We start from the raw sequence: 26,839 nt of genomic DNA, 5'->3' as shown, positions 1-26,839 counted from the left end.
GGTGACAATTCTAAAACAAAAAAGATATTGTTAATTCATCTATATCCGAAGTTGGGAAGGTAGTTAGTGGCGCTGATGGGGACACAGAGTGGTTGTTTGACCTACTGTGATCCTAACATAGAAGATCTTAAAGATGAGCTTACAAAATTAATTGTGAAGAGAGATGCGTTGCAGAGGTTGGTCAATGAAGCCGAAAGGGAAGGGGAAGTGATCAACTATGATGTTTTGATTTGGCTACGCACGGTGGACGTGATGATCGGCAAAGTCTCGCGTTTTGAAGATGAAGTCAACAGGAGAAGACGATGCTTGTATTGGCTGAGTTTGAGTAGGCAAGCGCAGAAGATTAAACAACATGTTGTTCATCTCCTTGAAGAAGGAAAATTCCAAAATGTAGCCCATCCAGGAGCTCCACAGATCCAAAATGTAGCCCATCCAGCAGCTCTACAGACGATACTGCCAACATTAACAGCAGGCGTTAGAGGCCCTAAATCCAGAATAACAGTCATGAATCATGTCTTGGAGGCTTTGAAGAATGAAAAAATAACAATGGTTGGGATTTGCGGGATGGACGGTGTGGGTAAAACCCTAATGGCAGAAGAAATCATTAAAATAGTACAAGGAAAGATGTTTGATGAGGTTGTGATGATAGTTGTGTCCCCAAACCCAAACATTAGAAAAATACAAGCTGAAATTGCAGATAAACTAGGTCTTACAATTGACCTAGAAACTGAAAAGGGAAGAGAACTAATCCTAAGTGAAAGGATCCTCATCGTATTAGATGATGTATGGTCAGTACTTGATTTTGAGGCAATAGGACTTCCGTTTGGACCTTCACATAAAGGTTGCAAAGTTTTGGTGACATCATCGAATTTGGATGTGTGCTATGAGATGGGGAGTCAAAAGAACTTTACCCTGCCGATGTTAACTGCAGAAGAAGCATGGGAGCTATTCCAGGAGACAATAGGTGAACCCTTGGATGCTGATCCTGATTTATGTGGTATTGCAAAAGCGCTAACAAATGAATGTGGAGGTTTACCGTATAGTGTCGTAACTATTGCGAAAGCGCTACAAAATAATAAGAGTAAGTATGAATGGGCTAATGCCCTTCAGCAACTAAAAGCGCATGAAATTCCTCCCCAAGCTTATTATTCTAGTATAAAACTCAGTTATGAACGATTGGAGAACGATGAACTCAAGTCATGCTTTTTACTATGTTGTTTATTTCCACAAGGTTACGATATTCCAATTGATTATTTGGTTAGATATGCGTGGGGCCAAGGAATAATTTCTGACAGGTTTGATTCAGTGGAGGCAGCAAGAATGCGAGTACATTTTTTAGTTGTCAAACTAAAAAGGAGGTTTTTGCTGCTAGGTAGCAGCAAGGAAGGCTGTACCAAAATGCATGGCGTAGTTCATGGCGTTGCCATATCAATTGCTTCCCAAGATATGGATGTTTTTATGGTACAAGATCAAGCTGGATATAGAAGTTGGCAAATAAATCCTCCATACAAACAGTACACAACAGTTTCACTGAATGATGTTCATATTGACGACCCCATTGTGACAGGTTTGGGGTATCAAGAACTTAAACTTCTACAACTAAAAAATAGCGAAGTTTCAGAATCTGCCCTGGAAAGCATGTTGAAAGGGATGAAGCTCCAGGTATTATCTTTCATACATACAGGTTCAACATCAATTAGAGTGCTGCTAAGACACCTTCGGACCTTGTCTCTAGATGATTGTACACTGGGAGACATATCTAGTGTTGGGAAATTGGAGAATCTCGAGATCCTCAGTTTTGCGCGTTCCAACATCAAAGTGTTACCGAGAGAACTTGCAGATCTTCAACAATTAAGGTTGTTAGATACGACAGATTGTTCTTATCTAAAGGAAATTCCTCATGGTATCCTATCCGGATTAAGTAAACTAGAAGAGCTGTACATGACACGCAGCTTTAATAAATGGGAGCCTGCAGAGGAAGTCGATCAAAGCAAAGAAGGTGAGATCCGGATGGCAAGCCTAGCTGAGGTGATGTCTCTACCCTCTAAAAATTTGACAGTTTTAGCCATAGATATACCGGATTTCAAGTTGTTGCCGGAAGATGAAGTGCTCTTGGAAAAGGAAACAACAAGATTTCATATATCTATATGCAAGGCTAATACTTTTCCTATGCCACAACCCCTGGATTACGGATTTAAAAATACTGTTAAGCTTGCTGGTGATGCAAAGGAGTTCATGCAAAATGGAGATATTAGATTTCTGTTGAAGTACTCTAGAGCTTTGTACTTCAGAGAAACTAAAAATCTGAACTGTGTCCTCAATGACCAAGTAAGTTTTGAAGGCTTGGAAGCTTTATCGATTCAAAATAGTAAGCACGGCACAGAGTCTCTTCTAAGTGATCAAACGGGTGAGACTGCCTTCCTTCAGTTGAAGTCACTTGAGCTAAACGGGATATCGGATTTACTAGCAATATGTCATGGGCAGCTTCAAAATCAATCTTTTGGCAACCTAATATCCCTTCAGATCAGTTGTTGTTCTGAGTTAAGATATGCCTTTCCAGTGTCTATAGCAAGAAACTTGGTACAACTCCAGTCCTTAGTTGTTTATCTATGCGACAAAATGCAAGAAATTGTCTCAAATGAGGGGTTGGAAGATGAGATTGATGCATCTTCCAAGGTTGCTTTTCCTAATTTAACGGAGCTCAATCTGTATGGTGTATCAAACCTGGTTAGTTTCTACATAGCCAACCAGCCATGTAGCTCAAAACCTGAGGTATGTGTGTGTCTATATATATATATATATATATATATATATATAATATTGAGTAATTGTTTATTTTCTTTTTGATAATTAAATGTGTGTCAAATTTGTTTTTTCCTCTGAGAGTTCATCCATTATTACATATTTGGTTGACTTACGAATAATAATATGCTGATCAACTCCTCCCATTTGGCAAAGATGGCAGAGACTTGGTCGTCAAATCAAGGAAATGAAGCTGGCGGGTCCTCTTCTAAGAAATCAAAAATACTACTTCCACCAAATTGCATTTCCTGGTTAAAAAATCTAGAAGAACTAGAAGTGAAGCTGTCATCAAAAATAGAAGTGCTATTTGATCTAGAGGGCCAGATGGTTCAGGGGAACACTGAAGAAATTCCGGTCTCCTTCACTCAACTACGAAAAGTGTCCCTTGCAAATGTAACTCTGCTTGCACACTTGTGGAAGAACGTTCCATGTCGAATCCGGTGCTTTGAAAATTTAAGGTTTTTAACAGTCCTAAGTTGTGACAGCTTGCAATACCTGTTCTCCTACTCAGTGGCCAGGCAACTTGTGGGTCTTGAAGAATTAAAAATCTCCTATTGCAGGACTATGAAAACCATAGTCGCACGTCAGTATAAAGAAGAGATAGGGTCCACAAGGATCTTGTTTCCCAAATTGAGTCTTAGACTACAAGACCTGTCAAGCCTTGTGAGCCTCAGTGATGGTCCCAAGACATTTAGCGACGATGCTGATAATACTTTTGTATGGCCATCCACAAGAGTAATGCACCTGAGAAGATGTCCCAAATTGGAGACATTGGGTTCATTGATTCCACGAAAACAAAAACAAAGAAAGAATATTCCACAAATCCAAAAGTTGGATGCAGGTCCTAGTGAACGCACTTCACAAAAAAAGAATATTCCACAACCATCAGTTTCCCCACCATTCTGGTCCAGTGAACACACTTCCAAAAAAGAGGTAAGCATTTAAATGACTAACCTATTGTTGGTAATATATACTTTCCATATCAATATGTATATGTACATCTGCGCGACTTTGCGGGTGTAAATATGCTCAAAGATCTGGTAAGTACTGAAAAAGGGCCAATGGGCATGGGCACAAATAGAGTTTCTATTGGTACTTTAGATGATGAATTGCCTAAAATGTTTCCCGAATAAAATGTTTGAACTTTAGATGATGAAATGCTTATTCATGAAGCCACCTATTCTTTTTCTCTTACTTAGTTCCTATTATTTTGATTTTTTGTTGATTAGTGGGCCATTTTAATTTTCAGGTTACACCGTCGACAACTATTAATGAGTCAGATGACAGTGATAATCTAGAATGTCTTGAAATGGAAGACTGCGAGTCACTGCAAGTGATATTCCAACCTAAAGAAAGCAATTATGCACACAAATTTACCAAGATCAAACGATTGGTATTAAAAGCTTTGCCAATGTTAATTGACATTTGGGAAATGGGTTCACAACAAATCGACGGCTTTCGGAACTTGAGATGGCTAGAAGTACATGGTTGTGCGCAAATGAGATATTTGTTTTCACCTTCCATAGTTAAACTTCTTATCAGCCTAGAGCAGATAAAAGTTATAGACTGTTGGATGATGGAAGAAATTGTTGCAGAGACAGAAGCAGAACATGCAGAGGAAATGGAACTTCCTTTAGTGAATTCCATCATGCTTCGTAATCTACCAAACTTCAAGCGTGTGTGCACTGAAGCTTATACTTTAAAGTGCCCATCCCTGGCAGTGGCGGAATTGGTTTACATTGAATGCAATCCAAGACTGAAAATAAAAATTGATCTCGGGGTTCTACGCACAGTTCCTGCAGAGAATGCATCTGTCTTGAAGCAAAGGTATGTTGTACTGTCAACACCAACTCTCACTAAAAATATTTTGGGGTCTATATAGAAATGATCCATGCTAAAAATGCTGGGAAAAACCCTTGTATTACACTTACTGAAACGAGGCCCAATTTGCATTTATTACTTATTTTATATGGCTATTTTGTCCTTAAAGGTATTAACCAGAGAGGAGATTAAGATACCAGTGAGAGAGAATGAGAGTGGTGGTTACCAACAAAGAGAACAGGTACACCAGTGTAGGGAAGATTTCTTCCTCTTTAAAAAGTCGTGACTATTTTTTATTTTAAATATTTTATGTAACGAAATTTTTTCTTGTTTTTTGCTTAAGTTAGGAAGGTGGATGGTGGTTTTCTCACACACACTGTCAAAGTGGCATGGGAGTTCGAACTTGAGATCACTGGTTTGCAAGTCAATGTCCTTTTCCACCAGACTTGACCCATGTTGGATAATGACAATTAATGTTTATGTTGCTATCTCTACCCCACATTCATTCTAGGTTGCTGATTTAGTTAACACCTCAATCCTTCAACAAGATGGTTAATGCAGACAGAGGAAGGAACAATTTTTCTCACCTGGCAACAAATCACTTTCTAAGTATTGTTTTTCTTCTTTAGATAATTTTTCCATGTAATGGTGAGGCTAATGCTCTCCGTGTAAATTTGTAAGTGCTTTGGTTATTGAAGCCTTTGATGTTATTTATGCAAAGTTGCATAACCCATTGCACTGGTATGAGAGGCAATACTGACGAACAAAATGATTTTAAATCAACTGAATTTGTTCAGCGGAAGAATATGCTTTGCTGATGTTAAATAAGAAAGTAGGATGCTTATGGGGTTCAGTTCAAGTCTATTAAGTATCAACCTAGGTTGCAAAAACTTATGTTTTCGATAACAATCTTGTGTAGGTAGCAAAAAATGCAACAGAAATGTGATCTTAATTGAAACATATACTACTACGTTTTTCTATTTGCGCGACGAATCAAAATTCGTTGCGCAAAATGCAATAAAGCGACGGAAAAAAAGTTTCGTCGCGCAAAAAAGTGAAAACTTGCGCAACCAAAATTTTCGAAGCGCAAACTCTCTTAGCGCGACAGATATACTCTTTCGTCGCACAAAGTGAGCGAAAAAACACCCGGGTTTTATTTTGGCGCCAAACACTTGCGCGGTGAGAGCAATCGTCGCGTAAGAAAACCTAGCGCGACGATCTGAAACTTCGTCGTGTAAAGGTTAGGCGCCAAAATAATGGAGGGGGATATTTTTGTTTGCGCGACGAATTAGATTTCGTCTCGTAAAGCAGATGTCGGTAGATTCTTGCGCGACGAAACGTAATATTACGTGACGGAATTTTGTTTTTGCGAGACGAATGTTTTTGCGACGAAAATTTCTTGCGTCGAGCAAAAGTTTTTTTGTCGGCAAGTTTTTGCGCGACGGAAAAACACGTTTTGTGAGACGGAAAAATGGTTTTTCGCGACGGTATTTTGCGCGACGAAATATATGTTTCGTCGCGCAAAGTCCTTCTTCTTCATATCAGAATTCTGCCTCTACGTCTCTCTCAACCTCTCTGTTACTGCCTCTGCTGGAAATTCAGTACGTTGATTGGGTAAGTATTTTTTATCGTTAGTTTATAAGTATTAATGTAAATTCGTACTAACGCTATTAATTTTGTTCTCGTTAGGGATATTTGTAATTAGCGATTTGTGGAGAACGATTGATAAGGTATTTTATTCGTTTTATATATTAAAAATGTTAAAGTTAATTTGTTATGTGTATATTTTTTTTGTGAAGTTATATTTATATTATGTTGTTAAATTGTGCGTGACGTAGCACAATGCGTTGTGATGTACGAAGTTAATTGAAATTAACTTGGTACTTTTATTTATATGTTTTGTAACATTTAGTTTCCCGTTCGAGATTAGTTGGATTTCGTACATGGATGCGTAAAGCATGACTGCGGTCCAATTAATTCTTGAATTGTCCCACTATTTGGACAATTTGGTAATGCATAGTGTTGTCACGTAATCTACGGCTACAGGATTAGGTTTCGATTGTGGAGATTTCGGTGTCATCTCGGTACGTTCTTCGGGTGGTACGTAGGTATTTATACCTATGCCCACCTCAAGAAATGTATCGAGATGCTGCCGAAATTCATCCATGTCGAAATCTAATCTCATGTAGCCGTAGGTTACGTGACAGGATTATGCATTCCCGAATGGGATAGGGCCCTTACCGGAGGCATAAGGTGACATTATAACTTCGTATGAAGTTGTTGTGATTGTTATGTTGTGATTGTGGTTTCAGGAATTATGAGCAGAAGGTGGATACAGAACCCGAATAGATGTGCAGACGAATAATACTTGGATGGGATCGAGAATTTTATTGAGTTTGCACGTAGACACAACCCAGGTGCAACTAGAATCCGATGTCCTTGTAGGAGGTGTAATAACACGTTGTGGGAGACAATTGAAAATGTTGGATTTCATTTAGTAAGGAATGGAATGATTGAGACATATAGCATTTGGAACCTTCATGGGGAACAATTAGACCATGCTTCGTCTTCAAATGCCACAAGAATGGACAGTGTTGAACCTATTGTGGATCCTAATGATCAAGTCATGGATATTATACAGGATGCTTTTCCATTTGCATCAACCAACATCAATCACGAAAGGGAAGATGACATGCCTACACCAATAGACAGCGCGGAGTTTGAACAGTATGAAAAACTGTTAAAAAATGCCAACCAAGAGCTATACCCGGGGTGCGAGAGCTTTTCCGTTCTCACGGCCATTGTAGAGCTAGTGCACGGAAAAATAAAGTATCGTATGTCGAACCTGTGTTTCGATTACTTTTTCGGAGTTTTCAAGAGAATGCTTCCGACGGACAATTGTTTGCCGAAAGACCATAAACACGCGCAGAAGGTGTTGAATGGTCTTGGATTGGGTTATGAAAAAATTCATGCTTACAAAAATAATTGCATGTTATTCTACAAGGAGCATGAAACGTTGGAGACATGCCCTATATGCAATGAGTCGAGGTTCAAAATGACATCTCAGAATAGAATGACTAAGATCCCACAAAAAGTCATGCGTTATCTGCCCCTGAAACCTAGGTTGCAGCGATTGTATATGTCGACGCATACTGCCACAGACATGAGATGGCATAAGGAAAAACGGGTAGACGATGATGTGATGCGGCATCCTGCAGATGGGGAGGCATGGAAAGAGTTCGATCGAACGTTCCCCGAGTTTGCTGCTGATCCCCGAAATGTGAGATTGGGACTTGCCACTGACGGATTCAATCCGTATAGGGTTCTAAACCAACACCACAGCACTTGGCTGATTTTCGTATTCCCATATAATTTGCCGCCTTGGAAATGCATGAAAAAAGAATACATGATGATGACTGTTTTGATAACTGAGGATCCTGGGAGGTCAATCGATGTTTACTTAAGGCCGCTGGTTGATGAGCTGAAGGATTTATGGACAAACGGTGTTCGCACGTACGATAAATCAACTGGGAAGATGTTCACTTTGCGGGCAGCAGTTATGTGGACTGTGAATGATTTTCCAGCATATGCAATGGTTTCTGGGTGGAGCACAAAGGGTTATATGGCATGTCTTATATGCAAGGAAGATGTAACTTCTGGTTGGCATGCGGGAAAAGTTTGTTACCTTGGTCATCGGAGATGGTTGCCATGGGACCACGAGTGGTGGGAAAAAGATAAAGAGTTCGACGGGAACACAGAGCGTCGCCTCAGACCTAGAGAATGGTCCGGTGATGAGATCTTGGAACAGCTTAACCGTTTGAATTTTGCTCCGTTCGGAAAAACAGTTAGTCGGACCAGACCTTCTACACATATGAACTGGACTCACAAGCCTATGTTTTTTGAGCTCCCATATTGGTCGAAACTCAAATTGAGGCACAATCTAGATGTGATGCATGTTGAGAAAAATTTATTTGACACATTGGTGGGCACGATTCTAGATATCGAGGGCAAGACAAAGGACACAATCAAAGCCCGTCTTGATTTGGAAAGAATGGGCATACGAAGGGGTTTATGGATGAACAGGGACAGTGATAAAGCTAGAAGGGATCTTGCATTCTTTTCTATGAAACCGAATGACAAAAAAGAGTTTCTAAAGTTTGTATCGTCTGTAAAGTTTCCTGATGGGTATGCTTCTAATATCGCAAGTTGCGTGAATGTTGACGGGGGTAAATTTACTGGACTGAAAAGCCATGACTGCCATGTGTTTATGCAACGCCTACTTCCTGTGGGTATTCGACATCTATTGCCAGAAGATGTTGTGAAGCCAATCATGTTGTTGTCCAGAATTTTTTCCCAACTGACGGCAAAAACATTGCGAAAGACAGACATGTTTCAATTGCGCCATGACATTGTCCAAGTCCTATGCAAGTTTGAGATGATATTTACTCCAGCTTTCTTCACAAGTATGATGCACGTGATGGTTCACTTGCCAGAAGAGGCATTGCTTGCTGGTCCTGTCAACTAACACTGGATGTATCCAATAGAAAGGTATATAATCCTTATCGTTTGTGTATGCATTATTATCACAGACTTGCTAATTTGTATCATATAGTTTTATTTTGACACGCTTCTCGGAGAGCTGAAAAAAAGTGTACGCAACAGGGCGAAGCCCGAAGGATCAATTATAGAGGCGTGGGTTCAATATGAGTCACTTACTTTCTGTGGAATGTATTTAAAAGATGTGGAGACGGCTTTCAATCGTCCTCAGGCAATAACGGCGGAGGTATGAGAAAGGAAAAACTTTCTGTTTTTGCCCAAAGCTCACGACCCTTTGGAGATCCTGTATGAGGAGAGTCGTTTTCTAGAAATGACATGGAGGTAGCGCATTGGTTCGTACTGAACAATTGTAATGAGATAATGGCATACTTAGATGAGCATGAAGAGATGATGGCGTGAGAACATCCATCACATTTAGTTGCCCAGAAACACTGTGAATTGTTTCCACAATGGTTTTTGGATTATGTAAGTTATAAGTGTTTTGTATTTGACAAATATAAATTATAGTATTTAATTTTGTCAGACTAACATGTGAATGGTTTTGTATTATATTAGGTGAATAAGTTGAAATCATCGAATTCCTCCACTTACAGTGATGAGTTATATAACTTGGCGTTCGGCCCAATTCGCGCTGAATTATTTTCGGGTTGTTATATTAACGGCGTCAAATTATTGGGGGCTGCACGAGATGACAAGTTGTGTACGCAAAACAGTGGTGTCCATGTCCCAGGTGGAGGCGAAAGTACGAACATTGATTTTTATGGCAAACTCACAACTGTCGTTCAATTGCTTTACAAAGATCGATACCAAGTGATCATGTTTAAGTGTCGATGGTTTGATAGCAACCCAAATAGGCCGGGAAGTGTTAAAATCAACCATGGCTTACTGTCTGTGAACATTAACAGAACTTGGTATGATGACGACCCTTACATTTTGGCAAACATGGCAACACAAATTGTGTATCTAGATGACCCTAAAGCTGAGAGCAGTTGGAAAATTGTTCAGAAGATGGATCATAGGAACGTGTATGCTATACCAGAACTAGACCCAACTGACAACGACGTCGACAATGTGGCTGACCAACGTTTAGAATCTTCAATGGAAAATGATGCGGAAACACTTCAAGATACACATATTATACAAGAACCGTTTCAAATACAAGGAGTGTCTTCAATCGAAATACCAATTCAGTCAATTACAATTGACCTCGGGGATCTTCCAAGATTCGATGTTGCAGTGGGCCCGAGCAACGCAGATAATGTAGTTATAGAGGAGGAGGAGGAGGACTGGGAGACCGAAAGTGATGATAGCGACGATAACGAAAGTTATTATAGTTCAGATGATGAATAATTAAATTTTTTTAAATTTTATTATGCTAGTGTACAGACTTTGTGTAATACAAAAGTTTGAATATATGTAGTTGTTATATCCAAACCTTATATATGTGGACAACTGAAACATTATTAAAATAAATTTAGTTATAAAACATTGGTAAATCAATATATCCAAACCCTTTTAATATTAATTTTTAAATTTTTTTTTTGACAAAACACGTTTACAAAATGAAAATGATAAAACATTTGTTATAAAACATTGATAAATAAATATATCCAAACCATTTTCATACAAAGTTTGAAAATTATTGACACCAAACATTTTTCAAAAATGAAAACACTTGCACGACGAAGATCACCTCGTCAGCTTAGCCCCTACCCCAGTGCATTTTGGATGGCGCCGCCACAACGCTAGTACCCCGGAGGTTCCCTGCCGTCACCGTCGAGCCAGCCGCCGTTATTTCCTCGGTTTTCACCCAATCTCCGCCGCCGTCGTTCTCTCTCCTCCGGCGACCAAATTCGACAATTAAGGTATGGTTTCTATCCTATTTTAGATGCTTTAGCTGATGGTTGGGTAGGATTTATGTAATTGTTGCAATAGGTCAGTCGATTTCAAAACCCTAAGTTTCGGCCGGTTTTTGAATTTCAATTCCGGCCACTTCTGGTCATTTTTCAGGGTAGGTCCAAGAACAAAAGTGGCTCCAATTGATGTTTTGAACCTAGGGTAGGAACCTTGGCCCTTAGTTTTTAGAAATTTCCAGCGATTGGTATCGCTTTGGACACCCACGCGCTACTGGCGTGTGTGGTGGCGCGTGGGGTACTGTAGCACCACTGCATTGGGTCCCAGTGCAATCCCCTATTTGTCACGAGCGTGTAGGTATTTTCGGATTGGAATTTGGTTACCTTTTGAGTCTCAAACTCACGTATGGTGTACCTTGTATTTCTAGGATCGTCTAGGATTCGTTGGATCGTGGATCGGAGTCCCGGATACTCCGAACTCGCAAACCCTAGGTCAAGAATCTTAATAAAATTGTATGCGCTTTCAAATATTCATATATTTTATTAATTTATACGTGTATTAATGAAATTGTGCAGATGTCAGACCTGATTAGACGTCGTAGGGCGGTGACGACTACGCAGAGTTCGGAGCCCCCGGCTCAGCCGACATCTGCTGCCACTGCGCCAGCACTGATGGACCACTTGGCAGTTGGTCCCGCGGGGTCCCAGGCGCCTACTTCATCAGCTTCATCAGTGGCACAGCCTGTTAGCGCCAGACGGCGTCATCGCCCCGCCAGCACCACCGACACCACATCCACTGATGCATCGGGGTCACAGCTAGGTATAGATATCCTTAAACTCCATTTATTTATATTTTTGTTTTTTATTTTTGTTTTGGTTTTTGTTTTTGTTTTTATTTGTGTGTGTGTATTTTATAGTTAAATTTGTTATTTATTTAACATTAATGTCATCTTTCTTTGCAGCCAAGAAGAACACCCGAGGGCCGTGTCGGCAGTTGAAGACGGCGAAGGTCACCCGGGTGGCCAACAGTCGTATCAACATCGGATACGACGAGCAACATCGGGCTGCACCGACGGCAGAGTTGCATAGCTCCTTGGCCCACGACATTGGTCATGTCATTCGGAGCCATTGCCCGATGAAATGGAAGTCTTGGAAGGTGATGCTTAACGAGACCAAGACGGAGGTTCGCGGCCAGTTGTCGGTATGTAGGCCTTTTAATTCTTTTTCTTTCAAATTTTATATTTCTATTATTTAAATGTATGTAATTAATTTATTGCAGACGAACTACAACTTGGAGGACCTAGACGACGAGTCGTTGGCATACGTCAACAGACTCTTCTCTAAGAGGTACAAACAGTGGAAGAGTGACTTGCACCACTATTTTGAGGCGTTTGATGATCAAGAAGTCGCTCTTCAGGAGGGTTGCCCGAAGGAGCTTGAGGGGCGAGAGGATAGTTGAGCGTGGCTCTGAGCTCATTTTCAGGCGCCCGCTTTTGTGGTAATTTGTAATATGAATTTCAAATTTATTATATTTTTCTTATTAATGTTCTTTTTTAATGTTTTATATTTAATTTCAATTTCAACTAATATGTTTTATTTTTTGTATAACAGAATAAAGCCAAAGTTAATAAGGGCAATAGGAAGAAGAAGACTCTTATCCATCATTCCGGTTCCAGGCCCTTCTCCTATAGGATGGATGCACGGCGGCAGGTAATAATAAAATAATTTTTATTTAATTTTTAATTTTTAATTATTCATAAAGAATGGTTTTTGTACTAATATTTTTCTTCTCTTGTTCGATTTAGGGGGGTCCAAATTCTCAGAGATCGACGTCTTTGGCGACATTTATGTTCGACCTGGGAATGAGTTGGCCGAGTCCCTTCATGTGAGTATTATTTAATTTTAATTATTATGTTACGCATTCAAGTTTAAAGGCTATTATATGAATGTTTTAATTTATATTTTATGTTATGCTAAACAGACGACGATGGTGGAGAAGAGCCAGTTGGTTCTTCAGGAGTCCGCCTCCCAACTTCCTCCCGATACTCCGATCGAGTCTGTGGATCCTCCACAGGATGCTGGATTTTAGATCTTGATGGAGACATTGGATCAGACTCTCGGGAGGAGACCAGGGACATATTGTCGAGGGATGGGGAATGCCAGGCGGAGGGAACCCAGACCACGTTCATCAGCGCAGTCAAACAGTCAGGTCACTGCTTTGACAGCACAGGTGGCCACTCTTCAGAGTCAGATGTCGGTCATTCTGCAGTCCCTCGCACAGTCCGGCATTCCAGTCTCGCATTTTGATGTGCCGACCTCCGAGCCCGCCCATCCCAAGTATCCCCACCAGACGACGGCCCCTGTAGACCCCCAGACCTCTAAACCGCATGTGCCAGACGATAATGTAGATTTTGGAACATTATTTGATTAGTTTTTTTATTTTCATAATTATTTTTTAAATATTTCTCTTGCAGTATACATTTATTTTATATAATAAATATGTTCTTTACAATTCTTTTTTTTTATTATTTATTGGAATTTCATTTTATTACCGCAAAAAAAAACCAAATTTATTTTTTTTATAAAATAAAATAAAAAGTAATATTAAAATTAAATAATAATTATATATATTAAATTTGCGCGACGAAATTTTTCTCGTCGCGCAAATTTATATATTACGAAATAAAATTGTTTCATTTTTTAAATACATATAATTTATTCTTGCGCGACGAACATTTTCGTCGCTCAAAAAGGATTTGCGCGACAAAAGTGTTTCGTCGCGCAAAATGTATTGACACGAAACGCGCGACGAAGATCTGTTTGTGCCGCAAATATCTATGACGCGTTCCGCACGACGAAAACTTTCGTCGCGCAAAATTCGTATGCGCGACAATGATCTTTCGTCGCGCAATACTTGTAGACACGAATTGCGCGACGAAGATCTCTTGGTGCCGCAAATATATACGAGACGTATTGCGCGACGAATATTATTCGCCGCGCATCGTTGTGGCGACGAACTCTCTTTCGTCGCGCATAAGTTTGTGCGACGAACTATTGCTCCGTCTCTGAACCTTTTGTGTAACGAAGGGTAACCGTGGCACAAATTTACGCGACGAGTGATACAATCGGTCGCGCAAAGTCTTTCTTCACGATCTTTGCGCGACAGATTATGCGCGACGAATTTTTTGTCGCGCTTGATTTTGTGCGACCAAATTCAACTCTGTGCGACAAAATTGTCTTCGTCGCACAAATCATAAAATGTAGTAGTGATAGAAATGGAAGTTGCTGATTTTAGCTTGCAAAAGCTGCATCCTTGTTACATTTCCTTTGAACAGCTTCTAATTTGAGGTTGAAAATGCACTTGGGGCATCAGTGCATGAAAACGAATCTGAACCGGAAGTGGTCTCCTCATAACTAATGGCTTCTATTGGAAGTTCTGTAAGGCGCTGGAGGAACCATGGCATTGGGGATATACCAACATGTGAAACTCCCTCGAGAACTTGAACAACCTGCCTCATGGTTGGCCTATCCTTCTCATCATCTTGGATGCACCACCAAGCGACTTTGCATGCTCTACCAAGTTCATCCTTGTCGGCTTGGCCTTCAAACCTGTAATCTAACAAGCTAATAGCATCTTTTCATTCATTTATTACATTTGTATTCACCCGTTTTAGATTTGTTCCTGTGATGGTAGGGTAAAGTTCTCCATTGCCTTGAAAACCATTGACTGGTCAACAAGTCAACTTTCTTTTGTGTGTGAGCATGTCACTCACTGGTACAAAAAATACTTTCGCGACGAAATAAGTTTGTTGAGCAAAGTACAATTTTGTCGCTCATGATATGTCGTGCAAAACTCGTGAAGCAAGGGTTTGCGCGGCGAAAAATATTCTTCATCGCGCAAAATATCTTTGTCCGATGAACCTTAACGTCGTGAAAATCTAACTTGCGCGACGAAAAATATTGATGGAGCAAAGTTTTGCGCGACGAAAAAATATTAATCACCCAAAGTTTTGCTCGACGAAACCTTATTGGTCGCGCAAAGTTTTGCACGACCAAACAATATTTGTCGCGCAAAGTTTTGCTCGACGAAACCTTATTCGCCGCGCAAAGTTTTTGCACAACGAAACCTTATTGGTCACGCAAAGTTTTGCCTGCCGAAACAATATTGGTCGCGCAAAGTTTTAAAAAAATCCCGCGTCCGATTTTTGGTACTTGCCCAAATTTTTTAATTTTTTCGCGACGAAATATTTTTTGTGTTTTAAAATTTTTTAATTAAAATAAAATAATTTAATAGTTCGCTCAACGAAATATTTCGTCGCGCAAGGTTTTTGACTTTTTGTTTATTATTTCTTTAATATTAATTTAATTATATTAATTTTTTCGAATTTTGACTTTTGAAATTTAATTTAATTGTATGAATTTTTTTAATTACTTTAATTTAAATTGACATATTCAAAATAAAATTACATAGAAAAAATAGTGATCAAATTATTCAATAAATAAATAAATATATAATATTGAAAATGTACACATAAATTAACAAAGTATAATAATAAAATCCTAATACAAGCCTATTGTGGTGGTAGTAGCGGATAATATGTTTCGATAGCGTCCTAATCCTCAACTTTATCTTTCAAAGTCTCGACGATTCCCTACAAAAAAAACAAATATGGTCAAGTAACAAAAAAGAAAACAAAAATTGGCATAATCTCCTCTAAAATTGTTATACCACAAATCCAACCCAAACTCCAATCCTCACCTTATACTCAACCCCAAAGCCCACACAAACTCAAAACTAACTCCAAAAACACATATTAATGAAGAAAAAAAAAATAAAATTTGGAGAGAATATACCTTTTGGCAAGATTGAGAGTGAGTGAGAATGAGAGGGAGAAGTGAGTGTGAGAGAATTAGAGAAGATAGTGAGTGAGAGTGAGAGATAGCGAAAAGAGAGATGAGAGAGTGAGTGAGAGTGAGAGATAGTGAAATGAGAGATGAGAGAGTGAGTGAGAGTGAGTGAGAGTGAGAGATAGTGAAGAGAGAGATGAGAGATTAAGTGAGAGGAGTGAGTTCCAGAAAGGGTGGGATTTGGGGAGAGGGAAAGAGAGAGGAGAGGTAAGAGTAGAGAAAGACATTGAGAAAATGGTGGAGAAGTTATTTTGGTTTTAAAAACCGTATCACTTTGCGCGACAAAAAATATATATTAGTGGCGCAAAGTTTTGCGCGATGAAAAATATTGGATTATTGGTCCCACAAAGTTTTGCACGATGAAAAATATTGGTCGCTCAAAGTCTAAAAAAAATATATAAAAAAAATTTCCCGCGTCCCATTTTCGGTACCACCCAAATTTTTAAAGTTTTGTGCGACGAAAAATATTCGAATATTGGTCATGCAAAGTTTTGCGTGACGAAAAAAATTGGTCGTGCAAAGTCTTAAAAAAAATATTTAAAAATTTTCCCACGTTCCACTTTTGGTGCCCGCCCAAATTTTTAAAGTTTTGCGCGATGAAAAATATTCAAATATTGGTCGTGCAAAGTCTTAAAATAAAAATAAAAAAATCTCGCGTCCCATATTTGGTACCCACCCAAATTTTTAGAGTTTTACGCAACGAACTGTTGTAGTGCAAACTTTTGAGAAACAAAAAATTGGTTTGTACCGCAATATTTATAAAAATAATTGTTATGAATAATAAAAAATAAAAAATATTTTATTTTATGATTTAAAATATAAATAAGGTTAAAGCTACTTAATAAATATGTATACTATTCAATTTCTTAAGTGTTATATGTACAAAATAAATAAATTTAAAGCTACTTAATATATAAATAAATATATATATATACACACACCATTCAATGATACAATAGTCAAACTTGTTTGTATATACTTGAAGATAATATACCCCAAAAATTACAAAAAACAAACATTCAGATATCTAGTAACGGACAAAACTTTTCGATGGTTATAAATAAAAAATCACGATTTAACGGTTATTTTAACTCCGATTTTGATGATTTTTTACAGCTACACTCCTTGACCCTATATGAATACAATGACTAAATTTGATCTTCAATTTAAGATATTTACACTAGTAGATACCACAAAATCTTATGTTATATTTAACAAAAGTATAAATAAACTCTTAATTGTTAGTGAATTTATTGTTTTGATGGCATACACATTATACGAAATAGTTTCAACGATCCAACCATCAAACTTTTTTGTTTATACTTCAAGATCGTATGCCCCAAAAATCGTAAAAAACAAATATTTAGAGATCTAGTAACGGGACAAAACTTTTCGATGGTTATAAATGAAAAATCACGATTTAACGGTTATTTTAACTCCGATTTTGATAATTTTTTATAGCTACACTCCTTGACCCTATATGAATACAATGACTAAATTTGATCTTCAATTAAAAATATTTACACTAGTGTATACCACAAAATCTTATGTTATATTTAACGAAAGTATAAATAAACTTTTAATTGTTAGTGAATATAATGTTTTGATGGCATACGCATTCTACGAAACTAGTTTCAACGATCCAACTGTCAAACTTGTTTGTTTATACTTCGAGATCATATACGCCAAAAATCGAAAAAAATAAACATTCGGAGATCAAGTAACGGGACAAAACTTTTCGACGGTTATAAATGAAAAATCACAATTTAACGGTTACTTTAACTCCGATTTTGATGATTTTTTACAGCTACACTCCTTGACCTATATGAATACAATGACTGAATTTGATCTTCAATTTAAAATATGTACACTAGTGGATAGCACAAAATCTTATGTTATATTTAACGAAAGTATAAATAAACTTTTAATTGTTAGTGAATATATTGTTTTGATGGCATACGCATTCAAAGAAACTAGTTTCAACGATCCAACCGTCAAACTTGTTTGTTTATACTTTGAGATCATATACGCCAAAAATCAGAAAAGATAAACATTCAGAGATCAAGTAATGGGACAAAACTTTTGACGGTTATAAATGAAAAATCACAATTTAACGGCTATTTTAACTCCAATTTTGATGATTTTTTACAGCTACACTCCTTGACCCTATATCTAATTCGATCATCAATTTAAAAAATATATTTTCCAACAAAAACCCAATCCGAACTACAATAATATATTTTTCTAATAAAAATCCGATCCGAACTAAAATAATAAATTTAAAGCTACTTAATAAATATATATACCGTTTAATTTCTTAAGTGTTATGCATACAAAATAAAAAACAAAAATAAATTAGTTTAGGCGGCGAAATGTTTGGATTACGTCATGCATAGATTTTAAAAAATAAAATTTTTATTTTATTTATTTTTGTAAAGACTTTGCGCGACGAAACACACTTCATCGCTAAAGACTTTGTGCAACGAAGTTTATTGTTTCGTCACGCAAAGTCACTTTGAGCGATGAATTATTTTTCATCGCGTAAAGTTTAGTTGCTCAAGACTTTGAGCGACAAAGTATTGTTGTCGTGCAAAGTTTGGTCGCGCAAGACTTTGAGAGACAAAGTTTTGTCGTTTGGTCGCTCAAAGTAACATTGAGCGACGAATAGTTTTTGGTCGCGCAAGCGGTTTTTTTTTACTAGTGACTACTAGCAATAAAAACCCTAGCAAACTTCTTTAAAATAGATAACTTGCGCTCCAAGCTACTGATTTCTAAACAAGTGATTGTGAATTTGGGTGAGTAATATCTCCCAAGTAAGTTCTTTTCTTGCCTCAGACTGGTGATGACTTTTTTTCACAGTACAAAACTGGTAGTTTTGGACAGAATAAATGATAAGAAAGTGAACTGTTTTCAAGCAGAACTGCCTTTTACAAAGCTCAAAAGGGAAGACCAACTTTAAAAAGATAAAACAAACTTTGGACTTCAATTTCTGCTTGGACAGCTACTTTTGATTCGGGCTGGATTGGATGTTTTTGTGCTAGATTGGACTATCAACACCTTCAACTGTCAAGTTTCAGCTATAAATCGATACTAACGTTCGAGTGTGGCAGAGCTTTAATCTATGTCAAGCCCTGGAAGGCTTTTTGCACCGGCAGAATTGGAACTTCTTCAGTATGGCAAGGGTAAAAGTGGCTGGATTTGATGATTGCTGAACTGGAACTGCACTTTAGTACTTGTTCTGCTTGATCAGGGCTCTCCATAAATTTGTTGAGGTTTTCATATTTGTAAAACCCGAACTCTAATTGATTTGGCTTATGCTGAACCAAATTCGTAATGAGAGAAATATCGTTTTGAATGACTATTTCTCTGAAACTGAACTGAAGTTAGAGATTCTGGATTATAGCTGACTTGTTTCTTGTGGCTCAATGAGCTTTTGGTTGCTTTAGTGTTTTGAAGGCTTTTAAGATCAAGTGATCATTTTGAGTTTTTGTTTTTGATTGGTTTTTTTTTTCTGTCCTTGATCTGTTCATCTCCTCTCATATTTATAGAAAATGTTGGAGTGAGATTTCTAATCTTTTAATAATGGGCAGCAAATCTTCTTAAAAGATCTTTTTTCTTTTCTTAATGTCATAAGAGAAGGAAGCTACTATTCTAACAGAGAAGGGCTGTCAACAATTAGCTTCCATGGAGGTCTTTTCCTTGCTTTTCCTGAAAGAAGAACCAGCTCTTCTTTGTTCCCTGTTTGTTCCTTATAAAGAGAAAATGACACAATCTGCCATGATGGTCAGTTTGTTTTTCTAGATGAACAACTCCCTGCTCCCTACTTATCTCTTTAGAAAATATAGCCTACTTATCCCTTGGAAATGGCACCTGCTCCGGAGTATAATTTTTCAGAATATAGAAAACGGATTTTGATCTTTTGGCTGCAGAGTTTCAAAGAAGTCTTCCTGTAATGACCTGCCTTCATTAATTCCCTATCACCTCTTTTGTGATAGTTGAAATTGTTGATTTTTCAAAGTCAGGTAGTCACATGGGTTCTGAGAATAGACTTTCCAAAAAGATCTGCTGACTGTACTCTGGGCTGGAGATCAAAATGGTGAGAATTTTAGAAGCTGGGCCCCATTCGATTTCTTTTAGAGATTTGATTTGCTTGGTGATGAATTTTACCAATTTTAATCTTGGCAATTTCATGGATTCGTTTATTCTCTGTGCTATTCTAAACCTCTGCCAATTTGCAAAAAGATATGGGCCTATGATGTTTTGGTTGGGCTGCCCTCTCTATTTTCCAAAACTTGAGACTGTTTATTTATCATGGGTTTAATAAATTCTGGGCTTTCTCCATTTTGGGCTGCTCAAAATCAAGCTCAAGTTGTGCTTATGTCTTGTGGGTTTCAAAAATGGGCTGGGCTTCGCACAATTTTTAGGCCCAACAATTTGCAACCCGGATAGGAAGGTAGTTTTATATCCCGTCATCGAACCCATCTCTGTTTCTCCTTCCTGATATAACCTCAATCAGCAACATTCCATAGCTAAAAACGTCAGCTTTTGGAGTGATGGCTTCGCCTGAAAACCATTCTGGTGCAAGATAGCCTGGCGTTCCTCGCATGGTTGTCAAAACTCGGCTGCAGTTTCCGTCTATCAGCTTTGCAAGATCAAAATCTCCCAAGTTTCGGGTTGTATTCTGCATCCAACAAAATGTTATCAGGGTTGATGTCAGTGTATGATGCAGTCTCTGCACTCCTCATGGAGGTAAGCCAATCCTTTTGCAGTCCCTATTGCAATATGATATCTAGCTTTCCAATCTAAGATTAGTGGGTTCTTCGGAAGCAAGAGGGAGTGTAAAGAACCATTTGGCATGTACTCATAAACTAGAAGTCTTTTTGAAGCTTCTGCACAAAATCCCTGGAGGCGAACAAGATCGATGTGTTGGATTGCACCGATAGTTCTCACTTCAGCGTGAAATTGTTTCTCCACCTGCTGCAGACATTTAAGTTCTTTCACTGCTATGGCAGTTGAATCAGCCAATATACCCTTGAAAACGGAACCAAAACCTCTTTCTCCAAGTTTTTCAGAGAAATTCTTTGTTGCTTTTTTTAAATCTCTATACTTGAACAGCACGAGAGAATCCTCAACTGTGTCCAATGCTCCTACTGACTGTTTCCTTCTGAACATGACCATGACAACGCTCAAGACAAAGAATAACCCTGCAAGTACTCCAATAACAATCCAAGCAGTCTCTCTCTTTTTCTTATTTGCAGAATATATAATTTGATCCTTCTCAGATCCTGCAACTCGGACATGCCAATCCTGGCCTCTTTTTCCTGCAGATGCTAGTTGCTTTAGATTGAATAGGTCTCCTTTCCAAATCAGACACTGATAATCATAAGCAAAAGCAGTGCATGAGCAATTTCTTAAGCACGCTAATTTACATTCATCAACATTCTTAACTGTCGAAGACTCAGAAGCATAGGATTGAGAACATCATGCATTATAGGAATTGAGGAATTTCTCACATCATTGCATTGTAAAGGAGATTTCCTCACACAGCCATTTGTGATCTTGTAATTTCCAATCTTTTGGGACTTGGGGTTCAAATCCTTGCAGACAGCCACAAAGAGACACATTCTTCTGGTTGCAGATGCAAAAAGCACCACATGAACCATAAACGTCACATTGTTAGTGGCGGCATCCAGGTCAAAGTCCATTGTGCGAACTCCTTCCCCCTGATGAATAACTTGAGCTGACCAGTGATTTCTAGCATAATCCTGATAAAGGTATTTGAAGAGGCATCAGCATAAGTAAAATAACTTCCATTCTCATTTGAAGCAAAAGTAAAATTTGAAATATAATCATTCTTCGCCATTTCTGGAACAAGGCTGAAGAGTTTCCCTGTCCAATATCCACTGGTCCAATAAGTTTCAGAACCATTCCAGAGTAACCAAAAACTTGTTCCATTTTGTTGTAGCTCTAAATAGAAGAGGCCAGGTGCTGGATCACTTGAAGTTCTCCATGGCATAAGAAATAGTTTTTCCTTGGTAAGCTTATTATATCCAAGCCTTGCAACCGGCAGCCAAGTGTCTGTTGGGAAATCAAAACTTACGCGGATGGATCAGATGCATCTCTTAGAACAAAATTCCCACTATCGAGAAGCATTCCTATAGTGGAATTAGCAATCTCTGATGTTGAATTAGTGGGCCATATTGGAAGTTTGGACAATCCATGTAATGTAAGATTAAGTTTCCATTAGCATGGAGTTCCAATGTTGAAGAAATTGGGTCAGAAACAGGCTGATTTCTGTTAGCCACCCAAACTACTTTTTGATGTGGTAGATTTTTGTACCATATGCTTATGTAATAGTTTTGAGAGTTACCTGGTGTGAAGAAACCCAGCTCAAATATGCCACCTGTAGAGGTGATTGTCTGGTTTCCTGAAAGAGATTGGCCTGGGGAGAAGATGCTAGACGCCATAGATATATACTCGCCGAAGGTACAACATAGTAGAAGCAAAATTGACTGAGAAATAAAGTGGTTCTTACTGATGATATCCATCTTTTCATAGACTTGCAAACAAAGATTTGCGCTAATTAAGCTTGGTGATATCAAAGCTCTGGACTTATTCTGTTTTTTGTTCCCTTCACAGTTGCCAGCAAAGCTAGATATTACTCTATTACCAAAAGCCTCTGTAGAATTTCAATATAATTCAATTTATAATGAAATGGATTGTTGAGCCATGTGTGGGGAAGTTGCAACTGAGCTCTCTGTCTTCTGAAAATGAACTATTATTATTGAGAGCTGGATCTAACTCAAGCATCACTCACTTCACATGGCAGAATGGGGATGCATATATATATAACTTAAACATCAATCTGTGATCCTAAGAAGGTGGCTGCATTGAATTATCTCTAAGCAAAGAATTTCAACAAGGAATCTTTAAAAGAAGTTGGGTTGAGTTGGAATTTAGATTAATCACAAGTGTGAAGGTTAAAAACTGAGGAAGACAGAGCAAAAGCATGGGTGAATGAAAGATCCAGTGTCTTTTCCCTTCTGGACGGCCATGTTTTCTTGTTTCTTTTTTATATTTTTCAATCAATACACAAAAAATAGTATATGACTTCAGAAGACTCATAGTCTGGTTACAAGCTATAGTGAAAAATTGCATCCTCTTCTGTCCTTTTCAATATAGTTTCAATGAAGTTTTCAATTTCAAGGTGTAATCAGTAAATCCGTGCAGCATTTAACTTGATAGTCATAGAGTTTATGAAACCAAGAATTAAAAGATAGTTTCAATATAGTTTCAATGAAGTTTATGAAACCAAGAATTGATAGTCATAGAGTTTATGAAACCAAGAATTAAAAGATACAAAAAAACAAAAAGAAGCTAGCTACTGATCCAAACTAGTACTGAATAATAGACATACTCTAAATCAAGTGAACCTCATCAGAGAAAGAGGATTCTCCAGATGCTTAATACAAAAGCTCTCAGTGCCAGTGTTCCTCATTATAATTTATTTACTGGCAATAGAGATTAGAGGTTGAGAAAATTAATGTTATGATACACATCTTCTGTAGCTGGTGTGAATAAAAACGTGAGGAGGTACGGAGGTTACTGGTTTGAACTTTCCCAAAGGGCCAAAGGGGCATTCTTATTAATTTTCCACATAACAGTTGCTGATTTTAGATTGAATGCAGAAAAGACATCAGATCATGCTGATGAATTTGAAGTGCAAATTGTCTCCTGGCTACTGGTGGCTTCTATTGGATTCTCATTAAGGCGCTGGAGGAACTGTGGGATTGGAGGTATACCAACATCTGATACTCCCTGAAGAATTTGAACAACCTCCCTCATTTTTGGCCTATCCTTCTCATCATCTTGAATGCACCAACAAGCGACTTTGCATGCCCGGGTGAGTTCATCCTTGTCTGCTTGCCCTTCCAATTTGTAATCTAACAAGGTAACAACATCTTCTCCTTTGGTTACTATATTTGTAACCTGGATTGGAAAGAAACTCTCTAATCCCTCATCTAACCCTTGTCTATTTCTTCTTCCTGATATAATCTCAATCAGCAACATGCCATAGCTAAAGACATCAGCTTTGGGTGTGATGGCTTCACCTGAAAACCATTCTGGTGCTAGATAGCCTACAGTTCCTCTCATGGTTGTTAGAACCCGGCTATTTTGTCTGCCTATGAGTTTTGCGAGACCAAAATCTCCCAGTTTTGGGCTGTATTCTGCATCCAACAAAATGTTCTCAGGCTTAATGTCACAGTGTATGATACGCTCTCTACAATCCTCATGGAGATAAGCCAATCCTCTGGCAGTGCCGATTGCAATATTATATCTGGCCTTCCAATCTAGGATTATCGGATTCTTTTGAAACAAGAGAGATTGAAGAGAACCATTCGGCATGTAATCATAGACTAAAATTCTTTTCGAAGCTTCTGCACAAAATCCCCAGAGACGAACAAGGTTAATGTGTTGGATTGAACCAATAGTTCTCACTTCATTGCGGAATTGCTTCTCTCCCTGGTTCAGACTTTTAAGTTCCTTCACTGCTATGGCAGTTGAATCAGGCAATACCCCCTTGAAGACAGAACCAAAAGCTCCTTCCCCAAGTTTTTCTGAGAAGTTCTTTGTTGCTCTTCTTAAATCTCTATACTTGAACAACACTAAATAATCATCAACTGTCTCCAATGCCCCTGCTGACTGTCTCCTTCTGACTAATATCATGACAATTGTCAAGATAAAGGTGAAACCTAAAAGTACTCCAATTACAATCCAAGCAGTCTTCCTCTTTATCTTACTGGTAGACCCTATCTTTTGATACTCATTGTCAGATGCTGCAACTCGGAGATGCCAATCTTTTCCTACCTTACCTTCAGATGGTAGTAGCTTTACATTGAGCAGATCTCCTTTCCAAATCAGACACTGATTATCATAAGCAAAAGCAGTGCACGAACAATTTCTTAAACATGCTAATCTACATTTTTCAATGTTCTCAACTGTCAACGACTCAGAATTCACAGGATGGAGAACATCATGTATCACCAGAAATGTGGAATTTCGGACATCATTGCACTGTAAAGGAGTTTTCCTCAGACAGCCATTTGAGTGATCTTTTAATTTCCAAACTTTCGGGACTTTGGGTTCAAATCCAGGCAGGCAACCACAAAGAGAAGCATTCTGCTGGTTGCAGATACTAAAAGCACCACAGGTAGCATAAGCATCGCATTGCTCATTTGGTCGCATCCAGATTAGAGTCCATTGTGTGAAGCCCTTCCCCCAGACATAAAACTTGATTTGACCAGTAATTTCTAGCATGAATCTGATGAAGGTATCGTTATATGCTGAAGCATAAGTGAAATAGCTTCCATTTTCATTTGAAGCAAAAGTGAAACTTGCAATATAATCATTTGCAGCTGTTTCCGGAACAAGGCTAAAGATTTTCCCTGTCCAATATCCACTGGTCCAATAAGTTTTAGAACCATTCCAAAATAACCAAAAACTTGTTCCATTTTGTTCTAGCTCAAAAGAAAAGAGGCCAGGTGCTGGATTTTGTGGGTTTCTCCATGGAGTAAGACTTAGTTTTTCTTTCGTAAGCTTATTATGTCCAAGCTTCCCTCCTGGAAGCCAAGTATCAGTTGGGTGATCAAAACTCTGCCATATAACAACAGATGAATTAAATGCATCTGTTATGACAAAGTTCCCATTGTCAAGTAGCATTGCTACGGTGGAATGAGAAACCGTTGACATAGAATGAGTTGACCAAATTTCAGTTTTGGATTGGACCAGTAGGGTTAAGTTTCCATTTTGGAAGAGTTGCAATGTTGAAGACGATGTATCAGAAACAGGTTGGTTTCTGTTTGCCACCCAAACCACTGTTTGAGGGGATAGTTTTTTGTACCATATCCCAATATAATAGTTTTGAGAGTTACCTGGTGTGAAGAAACCCAGCTCAAAAATGCCACTTGGAGAGGTAATTGTCTGGTTCCCAGAAAGAGACTGGCCTGCGGAGATAACATGAGTCGCCATGGAGATACAAGCATCGAAGGTTAAACATAACAGAAGCAGAACAGGCTTATAAATAAAGTTGTTCCTGCAAGTGAATTTCATCTCCTTACAAATTTGCAAAAAAGAGCTGTTTTGCTATATGCGTAGGCTTAGCTAGACATGCTGTATCAGGATATCGTATGTTTAACTTTGGAAGTCAACCGATCGCCTCAAAAATTGACAAACGATCCACAGATCCTCAAAAGCAGCAATGTGTTTGACAAGTTGGCTGGTGAAACAAAAAAGCCATTGACTTCTATCAATAATTCTCCTTCCATGAGCAGTAAAATATTTCATTCTATTATTAGTGTTGGACTAAATTATCAAACAACCAAAACCTAAAAAGAAAAGTAATCTTAGAAAGAAAAAAGTCAATAAACTGAAAATTCTACACTTTTAGTTCCGTCTATGATTCTGTATATGATTTAAATCAGACTGTTCATATCGATTCATCTGCAGAAATCTGAGCTTCGTAACGCGGTTATACGAGTCCCATTTCCAACGAAATATACAGTTGAATCGAAATTTCAAGACTTCATATTTCAGAGAAAGAATGGGGATGTATTTAACTTTAAGCATCACTTTTTGAGTATCTTCCCCTTGACCCCAACCATAAGTTTATGATCCATTTAAAAGAGTCTTAAGAGCTAATTCAGGTAGGCTCCAACAAATCAAAACAAATTAGTTCAAGCAAATCATCAGACTTAAACAAAGAGTTAAGTTGTTTCTTCTCTCTGTTTTTATCTCTTATTAGCATTAATAGTCTCTGGTTTTCCAGGTTACAAAGTCGTTGAAAAATCTCATGCTCTTAAGACCCTTAAGATAAAATTATAGGCCCATCATCACTCAAT

General features: G+C 38.2%; 2 protein-coding genes and 1 pseudogene across 3 annotated transcripts; 1 reads left to right on the top strand and 2 right to left on the bottom strand.

The window, feature by feature from the left end:
* Positions 1–5,337, top strand: LOC18766048 (probable disease resistance protein At4g27220). Of its 2 annotated transcripts, none has more exons than XM_020559051.1 (5): positions 1–2,772; positions 2,959–3,735; positions 4,052–4,629; positions 4,793–4,864; positions 4,971–5,337. In XM_020559051.1, the coding sequence occupies exons 1-4, from the start codon at positions 76–78 to the stop codon at positions 4,797–4,799; spliced, it is 4,059 nt and encodes a 1,352-aa protein (XP_020414640.1). In that variant the 5' UTR covers positions 1–75; the 3' UTR covers positions 4,800–4,864; positions 4,971–5,337. The 2 variants fall into 2 exon arrangements, with proteins under 2 accessions (XP_020414640.1, XP_020414641.1); XM_020559052.1 differs by having other exon boundaries at positions 4,967–5,337.
* LOC109947808 lies at positions 20,234–22,688 on the bottom strand (annotated as a pseudogene).
* On the bottom strand, positions 23,337–26,065 carry LOC18765984 (G-type lectin S-receptor-like serine/threonine-protein kinase At2g19130). Its single transcript, XM_020558973.1, has 2 exons — positions 25,874–26,065; positions 23,337–25,595 (listed from the first exon to the last, which is right to left on the bottom strand). The coding sequence occupies exons 1-2, from the start codon at positions 25,982–25,984 to the stop codon at positions 23,643–23,645; spliced, it is 2,064 nt and encodes a 687-aa protein (XP_020414562.1). The 5' UTR covers positions 25,985–26,065; the 3' UTR covers positions 23,337–23,642.

Source organism: Prunus persica, chromosome G3 (genome assembly GCF_000346465.2).
Source record: "Prunus persica cultivar Lovell chromosome G3, Prunus_persica_NCBIv2, whole genome shotgun sequence".
Classification (NCBI taxonomy): Eukaryota; Viridiplantae; Streptophyta; class Magnoliopsida; order Rosales; family Rosaceae; genus Prunus; species Prunus persica.
The sequence above is the reverse complement of the archived record's forward strand: the minus strand, read 5'-3'. Positions and strand labels throughout refer to the sequence as shown.